The 16071-nt window shown below is 51.1% G+C and overlaps 1 protein-coding gene across 1 annotated transcript in view; it reads right to left on the reverse strand.

The window, feature by feature from the left end:
* Positions 1-16071, reverse strand: part of ATRNL1 (attractin like 1) — a 1189422-nt gene that overhangs the window by 447412 nt on the left and 725939 nt on the right. Inside the window, exon 25 of the mRNA XM_073684631.1 lies at positions 1578-1639. Within this exon, the coding sequence (XP_073540732.1) occupies positions 1578-1639 (62 nt within the window). The remainder of the gene's footprint in view (positions 1-1577; positions 1640-16071) is intronic.

Here is a 16071-nt window from a genome sequence, read left to right on the forward strand (position 1 = left end):
GGGAGAGCGGGGGTCACACTGACTCGGGGGAGAGCAGGGGGTCACACTGACTCGAGGGAGAGCAGGAGTCACACTGACTCGGGGGAGAGCGGGGGGTCACACTGACTCGGTGGACAGCGGGGGGGTCACACTGACTCGGGGGGAGAACGGGGGGGTCACACTGACTCGAGGGAGACCAGGGGTCACACTGACTCGGGGGAGAATGGGGGTCACACTGACTCGGGGGAGAGCGGGGGGTCACACTGACTCGGCGGAGAGCAGGGTTACACTGACTCGGGGGAGAGCGGGGGTCACACTGACTCGGGGGAGAGCGGGGGGTCACACTGACTCAAGGGAGAGCAGGGGTCACACTGACTTGGGGGAGAGCTGGGGGTCACACTGACTCAGGTGAGAGCGGGGGTCACTCTGACTCGGAGGGCAGCGGGGGGTCACATCACACTGACTCGGGGGAGAGCGGGGGTCACTCTGACTCGGAGGGCAGCGGGGGGTCACATCACACTGACTCGGGGGAGAGCGGGGGGTCACTCTGACTCGGGGGAGAGCGGGGGTCACACTGACTCGGGGGAGAGCGGGGGGTCACAATGACTCAGTGATAAGCGCCTAGTTGTGGTTCTGCAGCTCAGCAGGCAGTATCACACATGGCTGGCTTAGATACGGATCTGGATATGACATAAGTTTGTGCACCCCTCTCTTCCTGACCCTCCCGTACACTGGGGTGACTGGCTGCTCGCACGGCGGTCGGTGCGTTACATTTACACATCGCAGCGGCAGAAGAGCGTAACATGATCGTCTGGGACTGGATGAAGCCGCAGGGAAGACACAATGTATCTCACCCCTGAAATAATAAGCTGCAGAATTCATCGCCCTCCCACAATCTCGCGCTCGCCCTTCATGGCTGACGTCCCGGGGGGCTGACAGCCTGAAGAGTCGTCATCTCACGTCATGTTCGCTTAGCTGCGCCAAAAAGGACATGGCCGGGCGCCGCGGCCGAACATGGAATATGGGCAAAAGAAAGCAAATCTTAGGGTAAATCACGCGGTGCGGAAAATGAGCGCGTTTACCCTCATCAGCGTCATTCGAGAGGAGGCCGCTGAGCCGCAGTCGTTCTCTGGGGCCCACGGCGCTCGTCCCGAATATAAAAAGCCACCAATGGAGGGACAACGAGCGCCAGGCGGCAGAAGAGACTAATAAAGCCTGCACGCTGCCATTATCCCACGGACTATTATAAACCGCAGGGTCGTCAGAGGTGGACGGACGATACCCGGCCCAGTTATCTTAGGTGGACAGTTCATATGCAGCCTCCTGTGTAATAAGCGGTGCCCTCAGGAATGAAGACGCTTCTCTTCCATCGGTTCCGCTGCGGATCTGAATAGAATGTCACATGACCTCAGAGAATGCAACAATGAAACATTGTAACCAGTGTTAGATTAAAGGGCCGGTCACCCGAGAGACCCCAGTGTGGTGGGACTGGCAGGAGGGCGAGGGCCTATTGATGCATTATGGGAGTTTTCATTTGGTGCCTTATTCTGGAAAATCCCATTATTTTGCATTTCATATTGCGGCCGCGCCGGTTTTACCTGAAGAAGGTGACGAAGAATTGCACGAGGTCCATGATGGTATTGTGCTGCGAGAACGCGATCTGAAAGACAAAAACAGGAAAACCGGTGAAACGCTGACGGGATTAACCCCAAATGTCCCGGATGAATAGTTATAAAAATATTGCACTTTCCATCGAAGACTTAGGAGGTGAATACGGGAAGTTTTCCTGCGACCTTCCTGCGTCTTTCAGTTTCTCTGTGGGGCACGGTTCCTCCGCGCAGAGCAGAACATATGCTGAGGAAGACGGCAAGACCCCCGGACAAGCTCCACCTGACAGCCGAGGTCACGAGCGCAGAAACGTAACCTTCAGAGAGAAACATCTCCGAGCCCAAAGCCAAAAACATGGGAACGAAGCAGATCACACCCGATATGGAAGGAGAAGAGGCGGCAAGGGGGTCCGGAAAACAAGAGGGTCTCACTCTGCATCATACACACTGGATAACACACGAAGGAACAGCAGAAGAGTGAGTGCAGCTCTGGAGGTGACTGGAGGATAAGACAAGAAGGAACAGCAGAAGAGTGAGCGCAGCTCTGGAGGTGACTAGAGGATAAGACACGAAGGAACAGCAGAAGAGTGAGCGCAGCTCTGGAGGTGACTGGAGGATAAGACAAGAAGGAACAGCAGAAGAGTGAGCGCAGCTCTGGAGGATAAGACATGAAGGAACAGCAGAAGAGTGATTGCAGCCCTGGAGGTGACTAGAGGATAAAACACGAAGGAACAGCAGAAGAGTGAGCGCAGCTCTGGAGGTGACTGGAGGATAAGACACGAAGGAACAGCAGAAGAGTGAGCGCAGCTCTGGAGGATAAGACAAGAAGGAACAGCAGAAGAGTGAGCGCAGCTCTGGAGGATAAGACATGAAGGAACAGCAGAAGAGTGATTGCAGCCCTGGAGGTGACTAGAGGATAAGACACGAAGGAACAGCAGAAGAGTGAGCGCAGCTCTGGAGGTGACTGGAGGATAAGACACGAATGAACAGCAGAAGAGTGAGCGCAGCTCTGGAAGTGACTGGAGGATAAGACACGAAGGAACAGCAGAAGAGTGAGCGCAGCTCTGGAGGTGACTGGAGGATAAGACACGAAGGAACAGCAGAAGAGTGAGCGCAGCTCTGGAGGATAAGACACGAAGGAACAGCAGAAGAGTGATTGCAGCCCTGGAGGTGACTAGAGGATAAGACACGTAGGAACAGCAGAAGAGTGAGCGCAGCTCTGGAGGTGACTGGAGGATAAGACACGAATGAACAGCAGAAGAGTGAGCGCAGCTCTGGAAGTGACTGGAGGATAAGACACGAAGGAACAGCAGAAGAGTGAGCGCAGCTCAGGAGGTGACTGGAGGATAAGACACGAAGGAAGAGCAGAAGAGTGAGCGCAGCTCTGGAGATAACTGGAGGATAAGACACGAAGGAACAGCAGAAGAGTGAGCGCAGCTCTGGAGGATCAAACACAAAGGAAAAGCAGAATAGTGAATGCAGCCCTGGAGGTGACTAGAGGATAAGACACGAAGGAACAGCAGAAGAGTGAGCGCAGCTCTGGAGGATAAGACACAAAGGAACAGCAGAATAGTGATTGCAGCCCTGGAGGTGACTAGAGGATAAGACACGAAAGAACAGCAGAAGAGTGAGCGCAGCTACAGAGGTGACTGGAGGAAAAGACATGATGTAACAGCAGAATAGTGACTGCAGCTCTGGAGGTGACTGGAGGATAAGACCTGATGAAACAGCAGAAAAGTGACTGCAGCTCTGGAGGTGACTGGAGGATAAGACACAGTGTAACAGCAGAATAGTGAGTGCAGCTCTGGAGGTGACGGGAGGATAAGACACTATGTAACAGCAGAATAGTGAATGCAGCTTTGGAGGTGACTAGAGGATAATACACGAAGGAACAGTAGAAGAGTGAGCGCAGCTACGGAGGTGACTGGAGGATAAGACATGATGTAACAGCAGAATAGTGACTGCAGCTCTGGAGGTGACTGGAGGATAAGACATGATGTAACAGCAGAATAGCAAGTACAGCTCTGGATGTGACTGGAGGAAAAGACACAATGTAACAGCAGAATAGTGAGTGCAGCTCTGGAGGTGACTGGAGGATAAGACACAATGTAACAGCAGAATAGTGAGTGCAGCTCTGGAGGTGACTGGAGGATAAGACATGATGTAACAGCAGAATAGTGAGTGCAGCTCTGGAGGTGACTGGAGGATAAGACACAATGTAACAGCAGAATAGTGAGTGCAGCTCTGGAGGTGACTGGAGGATAAGACAGAATGTAACAGCAGAATAGCAAGTGCAGCTCTGGAGGTGACTGGAGGAAAAGACACAATGTAACAGCAGAATAGTGACTGCAGCTCTGGCGGTGACTGGAGGATAAGACACAATGTAACAGCAGAATAGTGAGTGCAGCTCTGGCGGTGACTGGAGGATAAGACACGATGTAACAGCAGAATAGTGACTGCCGCTCTGGAGGTGACTGGAGGATAAGACACAATGTAACAGCAGAATAGTGAGTGCAGCTCTGGCGGTGACTGGAGGATAAGACACGATGTAACAGCAGAATAGTGAGTGCAGCTCTGGAGGTTACTGGAGGATAAGACACAATGTAACAGCAGAACAGTGAGTGCAGCTGCAATAATGAATTGTGGCCATTCTCCTCTCTACAGTAGCTGTCCTGTGGCCCCCGGGGCCCCTGCCGCCTGTCACTCTCCATACATTGTGCGCGGCTTATGGATATTTGCAGACTGTTAATTCTCGTGTAATTATTTCTCCGCTCTGGAATCAGGAAGTAATTTCACCTCATCGGAGACAAATTGGAAATTGCTTTAATTAAGTGAAGAGACAGCGAGAAGGAGGCGGAGAAGGGTCCGCACAGAGAAGGGGCCCCCGAATAATATCAGCACTGGAGCGTTATAAGAGGAGCTGATATCAGTCACATATGGTGTAATGTCTGGAGGTTATATCAGTACTGGAGCGTTATAAGAGGCTGATATCAGTCACATATGGTGTAATGTCTGGAGGTTATATCAGTACTGGAGCGTTATAAGAGGAGCTGATATCAGTCACATATGGTGTAATGTCTGGAGGTTATATCAGTACTGGAGCGTTATAAGAGGAGCTGATATCAGTCACATATGGTGTAATGTCTGGAGGTTATATCAGTACTGGAGCGTTATAAGAGGAGCTGATATCAGTCACATATGGTGTAATGTCTGGAGGTTATATCAGTACTGGAGCATTATAAGAGGCTGATATCAGTCACATATCATGTAATGTCTGGAGGTTATATCAGTACTGGAGTGTTATAAGAGGGGCTGATATCAGTCACATATGGTGTAATGTCTGGAGGTTATATCAGTACTGGAGCATTATAAGAGGCTGATATCAGTCACATATGTAATGTCTGGAGGTTATATCAGTACTGGAGTGTTATAAGAGGGGCTGATATCAGTCACATATGGTGTAATGTCTGGAGGTTATATCAGTACTGGAGCATTATAAGAGGCTGATATCAGTCACATATCATGTAATGTCTGGAGGTTATATCAGTTGTCAGGCAAAATGTATTTTTGTCCTAGTTTTAAAAATGAGAGATGTCTTAAATCTCCACCCCCTGCATTTTCCCTCCAATCCTATTGTTTAACTGGACAAACTTTTAATGTCGAGTTTAATAATGCACATGACAGTCACAAACACAGGGACCACATTTTTGGAATGCTCACCTTTTTCCAATTATTATAGTATATCTTGCATAACTAAGAGACCACCGGAAACCCAGGAAATGGGTTCTGAGCTTCTGAACATCATAGAGATATCATATTTGATATCCATCTTCATGAATATTGGTGACGGCAAACATGATGTCTCCATCTTGGATGTGGGAGACATACCAAGATATGAAATCTGAAGGATTTTTATGTCTTATGCAGCTGGGTGGGTTCACAAAACCGAGCCCGCGTGTGAGGTAAACAACATGGGTGTCTCTTAGTGTTTTGGCCCCTTACTAAAAACCAGAACGGCCATTTTACTTCATTCTTACCCCGGGACTTCAGACGCATACAATCCTCGCTGCGTGGAGGAATCACACCTAATTTCCCCCCCCCCCCCCACAGAATCTGAGACCATCACCTCGTGGCGCAGGTTTTGCTATTATTTACCCCTTTTATTTTAATAACTGTTTATGCATACATGTAAATTGTCTCTTTTGTAATATCTTGTATATATTTTGTAAACACTGCCCACTTTCGGGAGTAAATCATTATTATTTACCAGCTTCGTTCTTCTTGTCCTATGTCGAGCAATCACGTTCCTCACCCGCTAATTCACGTTACCTAAAGGGTACCCGATCCACCTGTTAAGCGATCGGTGGTGGCAGTATACCAGTATTTATGTGATATTGTGGTTTGAGGGTGGCTGGTTGGAGGTATATATACGTTCCTGGAAGGAACTGGTGGTATATATACGTCCTGTCACAATAGTTGACATAAATTAGAGCAGCTGCGCCCGTGCTTGTCCTTGGTCAATACCGTGTTTGACCAGCAGGATAAGGGGGCGCCAGAGGGCTGCAAGGTCTGACCAAGTGTGTTTTCGTGACAATTGGTGGCAAGCGGTGGGTTCATAGGACATTAGTGATCTGGTTTGAGCAATCATTCCTCTCACTAAAAACTTGCACGGTTCTTACCTGGACCCTGCACAAAAGTTTTGAAGATCGAACTCAGTGTTTATTAGATCTGAGACAATACTGTATGTGTAGCAGTTACCCCTACCCTTCTTCGTTTTTTCTTTTCTATTCTTATTTTGGTGATCATGGTCGTCGTTGGGGAGCTCTGGTACAGCCAGCAGAAAAAGCCCGTCTCCAAACCTCAGCAGGGCCAGGGGTCAGCCGAGATATGGACAGTACTGCTGCAGGGGTCCCACCTGTAGACGCACGCTGCGTCAGCGACCAGGGCAGCGTGGACCCCTATCTGCAGATGGCTCTACAGCAACTTCCTGCAGAGGATCATGAAGGACAGCTGAAAGTCATTCAGCAGCACCAGGAGGCCGAGAGGGCCGAGCGAGCCGAGCGAGAGGCCGAGCAAGAGGCCGAGAGAGCCGAGCGAGAGGCCAAGAGAGCCCAGCGAGAGGCCGAGCGAGCCGAGCAAGAGGCCCAAGCCCAGAGGGCCCATGAACTGCAGATGGCCCAACTCGGGATCCCAGCATCCACCTCACGGAACGGTGAGACCGACAATGCGACCCTGTTTAAGCCCCGTCCAGAGCATTTTCCTGTGATGGAAAAGGACGGCGACCTCGACAGCTTTCTGAGGGGTTTTGAAAAGACTTGCAGACAATACCAGCTGCCTGAGGACCAGTGGGCCCGATACTTAACTGCAGGGCTGCAAGGCAAAGCTCTGGATGTGTTTGTGGCTCTTCCTCCGAGCCTCGATGGGAACTATGATGCCATTAAGGAGGCCCTAATCCAGAGGTTCCAACTGACCCCTGAGGTGTACCGTAAAAAGTTCCGGAACCTCCAACGTGGACCGCACGACAGTTACAGCGATGTGGTGCATGGGCTCCGAACCAACTTTGAGCAGTGGATCCAAGGACTGTCAGCGACCACCTTTGAGCAGCTAAAGGATCTGATGGTGAAAGACCAGTTCCTGCATCTGTGTCCGACTGAGGTACGGCAGTTCGTGATGGATCGGGAGCCACCAGATGCCAATAAAGCAGCGCAGATCGCAGACACCTACGAGGCCAACCGGAGACCAGAGGTGCGGAAGCCGGTCGTCGCCAGCTGGAAAGGGGGTAAGCCATCAACCACCATCCCTGCCCCTGCCAGCCGACCTACCGGAGACCTTTTTCCCGTTACCAAAGCCCGGCCTGCATCTGATGCCCGCAGGTGTTATCTCTGCAACCAGACTGGTCATCTCAGCGCCACTTGCCCAGAGAAGCAGAGGAAGAACCCCCCATCCAAGGCCCCAGGGCCTAGTGCATCAGTTCTTTTGGTGGGTGGGCTGGTTGGGAGGGCCTGTGAAAACTTGCAGTCTGTCATGGTGGGGGACACTGTCACTGTAGGCCTCAAGGACACTGGGGCCGAACGAACCCTCATCCGACCCGAACTGGTGTCCACTTAAGAGCTTATTCCAGGAAAGACCCTGACTGTCACCGGGATTGGGGGCGTCCGATGCCCCTTGCCCATGGCCCGGGTTGTTATTGATTGGGGTGCGGGGAGTGGGGTGAAGGAAGTGGGAGTATCCAAAAACCTACCTGCAAATGTTTTGTTGGGGACTGATTTGGGGAGGATGTTTGCTTATTATGTCCCTAACACCCCTCCTCGATCTGATACGGTTGGTAAGGTTAATACTGATACTGTAAATGTCAATGCTTTACCTGCTGCTGCTGATGATGATGATGTTGATGAGGATGATGATGTTGTATTGGAAGGTGCAGGAGAACTCAGCCATGTCACTCTGCGGGGTGATGTTGCTGAGGATCCCCTAGCAGGACCAAAGGTCAATGCTAAGGGTAATGGGGAGAGGCACGGGGACCATGAAGCAGGTGGTGCTGTGCCAGTGACCAGTGTCACAACAGAAGGTGACCTGGCTGATAGTCGCTGCCCCATAAGTAGCACTGTGCCTGAGGTAGTGGAGGATGATGGAGAAGTAGTTCTCATGGCCTCGCAGGCTAATGAGACGGTGTTGTTCCCCGGGGAGACGGCCTATATAGCCGCTGTTACCCGCAGTCAGAGTGCCCAGAACGCAGAGCCGGTCCCAGAGGGTCCCAGTGAGGACGTGGCCTTAACCTCACTTCTGGCTTCCTCCAGCCAGGAGTTTCAGGCAGCTCTGCACTCAGATGCTAGCCTGGAGACGTTAAGGGGCCTCGCTGAGAAACCCACCTCCGAGTCGGATAAGGAGAGGGTATTCTGGGACCAAGGCAGGTTGTATCGGGAGACAGTTCCCTGAACACCCCAACAGGAGTGGCTGAGGGAAAGACAGCTGGTCGTCCCCTACCAATTCAGGGATGAGTTGTTGCGGATCGCCCATGAGATTCCACTCGCTGGACAGCGGTTAGCCAGCGCGAGCTATCTCTCCATTATGGATCTGAGTCGGGGATATTGGCAGATTCCATTGAGCCCCGGGGCCCAGGAGAAGTCCGCCTTTATCACCCCCTTCGGATTGTATGAATCCACGGTCATGCCTTTTGGCATGAAAAATGCCCCTGCCACTTTCCAGCGAATGGTCAACCACCTGCTCCAGGAACTGGAGAGGTACGCAGCGGCGTACCTGGATGACATTGCCGTCTTCAGTCCCACCTGGGAGGATCACCTCGAGCATCTGCAGCAGGTGCTCGGGCGAATTCACCAGGCGGGCTAGACCATCAAGCCAGGAAAGTGCCAGATGGGCATGAACGAGGTCCACTACCTGGGGCACCGGGTAGGTGGGGGTACTCTGTAGCCAGAGCCTGGGAAGGTGGACGCTATCGTGTCCTGGCCCACCCCCAGGACCAAGAAGCAGGTGCAGTCCTTCTTGGGCACCGCAGGGTACTATGGACGCTTTGTACAAGACTATAGTAGCCTTGCGAAGCCCTTGACAGACCTCACCAGGAGGAGCCTACCCCATTCAGTCAAATGGACTAATGAATGCGAGGTGGCCTTTCGGGCTTTGAAGGCTGCCCTGAGCAGCTCCCCTGTGCTAAAGGAGGTCAACGGCACACGGCCATTCTTCGTACAGACCGACGCCAGTGAGTTTGGCCTCGGTGCTGTACTCAGCCAGGTCGACTCGGGGAAGCAAGAACACCCCGTGTTGTACCTAAGCCGGAAACTGCTGCCGAGGGAAGTGGCCTATTCCACCATAGAGAAGGAGTGCCTGGCAATTGTATGGGCCCTGCACCGCTTACAGCCTTACTTGTACGGGCGCCCCTTCACTGTCATGACTGACCACAACCCCCTGAGTTGGCTGCACACCATGTCCGGTGCCAAAGGAAGGTTGTTACGCTGGAGCCTCACCCTCCAGCAGTACGACTTTACCGTTCAACACCGCAAAGGCAGAGAGCATGGCAATGCCGATGGGTTGTCCCGGCAAGGGGAACCTCCAGGGATACGACTGGAGGAGAACCAGAAGGTCCTACCTCCATAGCGCAGTCTAAAAAGGGGGAGGTGTCAGGCAAAATGTATTTTTGTCCTAGTTTTAAAAATGTTGAAAGGGCAGCCAGAGATGTCTTCAATCTCCGCCCCCTGTTCGTTTGGAAGAGACCTCCATAGTAACTACTCTTGCTCCCCCTCAAACAAGGAATTTTTATAACCGCCATAAAATGTCAGCAAGCATACTGGTATACCCTGGATTTTCCCTCCAAAATCCTATTGTTTAACTGTACAAACTTTTAATGTCGAGTTTAATCATGCACATGACTGTCACAAACACAGGGACCACATTTTTGGAATGCTCACCTTTTTCCAATTATAATAGTATATCTTGCATAACTGGGAGACCACCGGAAGCCCGGGAAATGGATTGTGATCTTCTGAGCGTCATAGAGATATCATATTTGATATCCATCTTCATGAATATTGGTGACGGCAAGCATGATGTCTCCATCTTGGATGTGGGACACCCCCATACCAAGATATGAAATCTGAAGGAATTTTATGTCTTGTGCAGCTGGGGGGGTTCACAAAACCGAGCCCCCGTGTGAGGTAAACAACATGGGTGTCTCCTAGGGTTTTGGCCCCTTACTAAAACCAGAACGGACATTTTAATTCATTCTTACCCCGGGACGTCAGACGCATGCACACGTTGCTGCGTGGAAGAATCACATCTAATTTCCGGGGAGCCGTCCCCCCCACAGAATCTGAGACCATCACCTCGTGGTGCAGGTTTTGCTATCACTTATCCCTTTTATTTTAATAACTGTTTATGCATATATGTAAATTGTCTCCTTTATAATATCTTGTATATCTTTTGTAAACACTGCCCACTTTCGGGAGTAAATCATTATTATTTACCAGCTTCGTTCTTCTTGTCCTATGTCGAGCAATCACGTTCCTCACCCGCTAATTCACGTTACCTAACGGGTACCCGATCCACCTGTTAAGGTGGTGGCAGTATACCAGTATTTATGTGATATTGTGGTTTGAGGGTGGCTGGACGGAGGTATATATACGTTCCTGGAAGGAACTGGTGGTATATATACGTCCTGTCACATCACGTGCCACAATAGTCTATATAAATTAGAGCAGCTGCGCCCTGTTGTTTATCCTCGGTCAATGCCGTATTTGACCAACAGGATAAGGGGGCGCCAGAGGGCTGCAAGGTCTGACCAAGTGTGTTTTCGTGACAACGGCCTTTAATTTTGTCGGCCAACTTGACGCCGACATTTTGTTTTTGCAGGAGACCAGGTTGACCGATATAGCAACCTTGCATAAAGCAAGGCGGGAGTGGAGGCATGGACCCTCCTATTGGTCTCTTGCGGCCGAGCCGTATAGCGGGGTGGCGGTCCTCTTTAAGACCGCAGCGGTTGAATGCAGATGAGTGATCGAATTAGAAATGGGGAGATGCTTGATCCTAGATGTCTCCATGGGGGGACAAGAGCTTCGGCTCATTAACATCTATGGTTCCCAGTCCAAGTGGGACCGCAAATGTCTCTTCCTGAAGATCAAACCTTTTTTATTTTCGAGTCGGCAGGTGGTCTTCGGAGGGGATTTCAACAATGTCACGAGATCCTGTGATAGAGGAGGTTCCGGAGACCGGCTGGCTTATGACTGCATCGCGTTAAACAGGATAGTGAGTGAGGCTCGCCTGGTGGATGTCCACATCCGGCACAACCTGGGCGACACGGGATTCACCTTTTTTAGAGGTAGTCAGTGCAGGTCTAGGCTAGACAGGTTTTATTTGAAGGAGGAGGCCGTCTCTTCACCGTTGTCGGTTGTGGAGGTGGAGTTCTCCGATCACTGTTTGATTATGTTTTCTCTGAACGTTACAGAGACTCCTCGGATGGGAAGAGGCTATTGGAAGCTGAATTCGTCACTCCTTGAGGAAGAAGCTGTAAGACGGTCTTTTGAGGAATTCCTTCAGAGCCAGGTACCATTGCTGGGCCTAAGTAACACTAAGTCGGAGTGGTGGGAGATGTTCAAACATCGGGTGGCGAGATTCTTCCGGCAGCTCTCGAACCTCAGAAGCCTGGACAGGGATCGCCTGAGGAGGAAACTCGAGCATCTTGTCTCGACTGGAGGTAGCCGCGAGGAGATCTCCAGAGTGAAGTCCTTGCTGAAGGGGTGTCAGTACGATAGGCACGCATCTTTGGTTTTCGAGAGGGACTACGGGAAGTACTGCTCGCCCGACCCTTACAGAAACTGTAAGATGTCAGTGAATAGTAAGATAGTGACGGGGCTGGTGGACAGTACAGGGTCCCTGAGAAGGTCCAGATCAGGGATCTTGGAGGTCGTCAGTTCCTACTACTCGCACCTCTTGGGAAGGAGGGAGCTTGATCGTGACGGGATGTCGGCTTTCCTGGCTGAATCCGTTCCTGAGCCAGGGGCTGACCTCTCGCTGGGCGATTTGGCAGAAGCGATCAAAGAAGAGGAAGTGAGACTGGCGATCGATGGGCTTAGGCCCAAAAAGTCGCCAGGTCCGGATGGCTTAACATCCGAGTTCTTTAGGACCTTTAGGGACTCTTTGGTCCCCCTCTTGACTCAGGTGTTTAACGAGTGTCTCTCCTCGGGCACTCTGCCGAGATCATTAAGGAGGTCAGCTTTGATCATTTTGTCAAAGGGTAAGGATCCGTCACTCATTGAGAACTGGCGTCCCATAGCACTTCTCAATGTGGACAGGAAGATTTTGGCTAAGATACTTTTCAACAGGCTGGTGAAGTTTGCACCCCGGCTCCTTTCGGAGGTTCAGCACTGTTGCGTTCCTGGCCGTAGCACTTTTAGTGCTGTTCTAGGTGTCCGAGGGGCCGTGGAGCAAGGCAGGGCGGGCCTTTGGAAGGGGTTTTTGCTGACCCTGGATCAGGCAAAAGCCTTTGATCGGGTTAACCACGAGTACCTCTGGTCCACTCTTGAGGTATGGTCTGCCTGGAGGGTTTGTGGACTGGCTTAAGACCTTGTATGCAGGGGCTGAGACTTTCCCTCTGGTGAATGGGTGGATTGGACGACCTTTCGGGGTAGGATCCGGTGTCCGTCAGGGCTGTCCTCTTAGTCCTTTGCTTTACGCGTTTGAGATCGATCCCTTCCTCAGAAGGATCGATTGTGGACCGTTGGCGGGGGTGCGGATGGGCGGGGCGGCGCCGGAGGCTATCCTGAGGGTGGTGGCATACGCGGACGATGTCACCGTCTTTGTTTCTTCGCAAGAGGAGGCAGCGGCGGTGATGTCAGAAGTGGAGAGCTACTCGGAGGCATCCGGGTCCAAGGTCAACCAGGATAAGTGTGAGAGTCTCTGGCTGGGAGGCGGAGATCCCGGGTTTGATCTTCCGGACACCCTCCCCGAACCCCAAGAACATGCCAAAGTCCTGGGCATCGAATTCGGCCAGGGTGATTACCCCACGAAAAACTGGAAAGGCAGAATCAAAGGTATCGCCCAAAGAGTGGACCAATGGAGGGGTTGGTCTTTGACCCTGAGGGAAAGGGTTGGCCTGTGCAAAGCTTTCCTGCTCCCCTTGCTAATCTACCTGGGCAGCGTCTGTGTCTTGCCAGAGCCTCTCTGGACACGGGTCTACAGTCTGTTCTTCCAGATGTTATGGGGGAACAGACTGAACCTAGTCAAGCGGGAGGTCACTTACCGCACGAGGAGACTAGGGGGTTTGAATATGGTGAACCCCGTGGTGTTCCTAGTGAACACCTTCTTGAAAGTGAACGTGGCAAACCTCTGGAAAGAGAGGGTTCCTCCGTGGGTATTCTCCTGCAAGGGATGGTTTCAGCCTTTCTTCCAGGAATGGGAGACAGGGGGAAGATTGAAGGATCTTCGCACACCACATGGGCATCTCCCGGCTTATGTTACCCCGGTTCTGAAAATGATCCGCCGGTGGGGTCTGGGAATGTGGGAGGTGAGGTCCCTCCCGAGGAAACTCCTCGATATGAGGGTCTTGTTTTCTCATTTTCAGAGTCCATTGGTCCTCAAAGACTGCCCAAGTCGGGATCTGGAGGTTGGGTTGAGTTTGTTAAATTCTAGCAGGATCCCCGAGAAGTACTGGGACTTGACTTGGCGCTGCTTCCATGGTAAGCTGTATGTGAGGGACAATTTGAAGTTCAGGAGCTCCGAGGACAGGAATTGCCCCCGTGAGGCTTGTGCTAACGTGCTGGAAAGCATGGAGCACTTCCTGCTTCATTGTCCCTTTAATACAGAGGTGTACAACAGGGTGGGGGCTTCCATTGGTTGGCCGCGGCTGGCTACTCTGTCCTACGCCGGGTGGGCCTATGGAGCGTTCGGAGACCTTGGGAGAAGGGACCGAGACACTTTATTCATAGTCAGCGCAGTGATCAGGTATTTCACGTGGAACGCACGAGTTTTAGTTTCGACGCAGAGTAAAATCCTCCATGTAGATGAAGTCTGTAGGAACATCCTAGGTGACCTGGTGAAGGTACATTCTCTGGAGTATGAAGGACTGGGTGCCCGGAGGGCGGCCCGTCTCTGGAGGGGCTTTTCCTTCAGGGTGCCTTAGTCCGGTAGTACTCCTATATCCTGGTGGTGGGCTGATGTCTTTCCACCCTAGATTTTTGTTTTGTATTTCTGTCTCCTGAATAGAAGGTTTGCCGGCATCGAACTTGAGTCTTGGATGGTGAGTGTGTAGGTTGTGTTCTGTATATATTGTATATAATGTATAATAGGGGGTTTTAGTTAGGTTGGGTGGGGGATTTGGGGGAGTTCTTCATCAGCGGTGATAAGAGGACTGATCTGGCCTGGTCCAGGCCCCGCCTGGGGAAAAACTTTGGGGCCTGATCCTAGCTCGGAGTAATCCTGAACTTTGTGGCCAGAGCTGGATCAGGGGTGGCGGGATAGTTAGTGTAGGTCTGTGTTTTATGTATATATTAAAAAATTACAAAAAAAAATATATAAAAAAAAAAAATACAAAAAAATCTAGAAAAAAAAAAAAAAGGTTTAAATTTGTCCATGTCACTATTGTATATATTGTTATTTTTGGTTTTCTGTGGTGTGAATGAGGTGCGGTAAGGGGGTGACTAAGGTCAGGCAGTGGGACCAGTAGGTTAGTGTTAGTTCCCGGTTGTATATACGTTATATTAGGTTTAGTGTTTTATTGTATATAATCTTGTATATAGGACGGTGTTTTATGTGTATATAGGACGGTGTGAGCGTTGTGTGGGATTGTATATAGTAGTATGAATGAAGCTGGGCCGGGGGTCTTATAGGTTTTATAATAGTTATTTCTTGTATATGTATATATTCCTGGGGGGATTTTGTTCTTTCTCTGTAGGTCGGATCTTCTATTTCTGTGATTTGTGTCGGGTTTTTGTCGTCTTGTTCTGCAGTTTTGTTCTTATGTTTTGTGTCCTGTAATGTTTTCTTCTATAAATAAAAAAGACATACAATCTATTACTCCCTGTTATCAGCCATTACTGGGGGACAGGAGACTACAATCTATTACTCCCTGTTATCAGCCATTACTGGGGGACAGGAGACTACAATCTATTACTCCCTGTTATCAGCCATTACTGGGAGAGGTGCTTTTGCTGTGAACCTTCAGCTTTATTGGATTCTGCGGAGTTGGGGAATATTACTTTTCGTTTCTCAGCCCTGGAAGTAATGAGTTCTCTAGAAGCATCGGCCCACTCAGGTCACAGGGGTCCCAGAGCTCCGGCCGCTCTCCCCGTAACTCGGTGACATTTCAGGCGGTTGCTGGTGATTTATTTCTTCTGATGAGATATAAATGTTAATCTCAGGGGGAGCAGCTGCCACATTGTGTCACTGCGTCACAGGAGAACAGTGCGTTACAATGGAGGTGAGGGGGTCCCAGAACTACTGGAAGCAGGTAGAGAATATAGAGGTCAAGGGTGTGTGTACAATACAGGCAGCGACTACAGGGTCCAAGAATAGAGCTCCAATAAAGAGAATGTGGAAGTGGGCCCCTTATGGCTTACAAAGCAAAGTGGAGCGGCGAACCCCCATTATCATGCAGCAATGGAATAATGGACCCCCCAGTGATGCAGCAATGGAGCGGCGGACGCCCCTGTGATGCAGTAATGGAGCGGTAGACCCCCATTATCATGCAGCAATGGAGCGACAGACCCCTCTGTGATGCAGCAATGGAGCGGCGGACGCCCCTGTGATGCAGTAATGGAGCGGTAGACCCCCATTATCATGCAGCAATGGAGCGACAGACCCCTCTGTGATGCAGCAATGGAGCGGCGGACGCCCCTGTGATGCAGCAATGGAGCGGTAGACCCCCATTATCATGCAGCAATGGAGCGACAGACCCCTCTGTGATGCAGCAATGGAGCGACAGACCCCTCTGTGATGCAGCAATGGAGCGGCGGACGCCCCTGTGATGCAGCAATGGAGCGGC

Source organism: Phyllobates terribilis, unplaced genomic scaffold (genome assembly GCF_046119375.1).
Source record: "Phyllobates terribilis strain yellow unplaced genomic scaffold, ASM4611937v1 Scaffold_5__5_contigs__length_657084704, whole genome shotgun sequence".
Taxonomy (NCBI): domain Eukaryota; kingdom Metazoa; phylum Chordata; class Amphibia; order Anura; family Dendrobatidae; genus Phyllobates; species Phyllobates terribilis.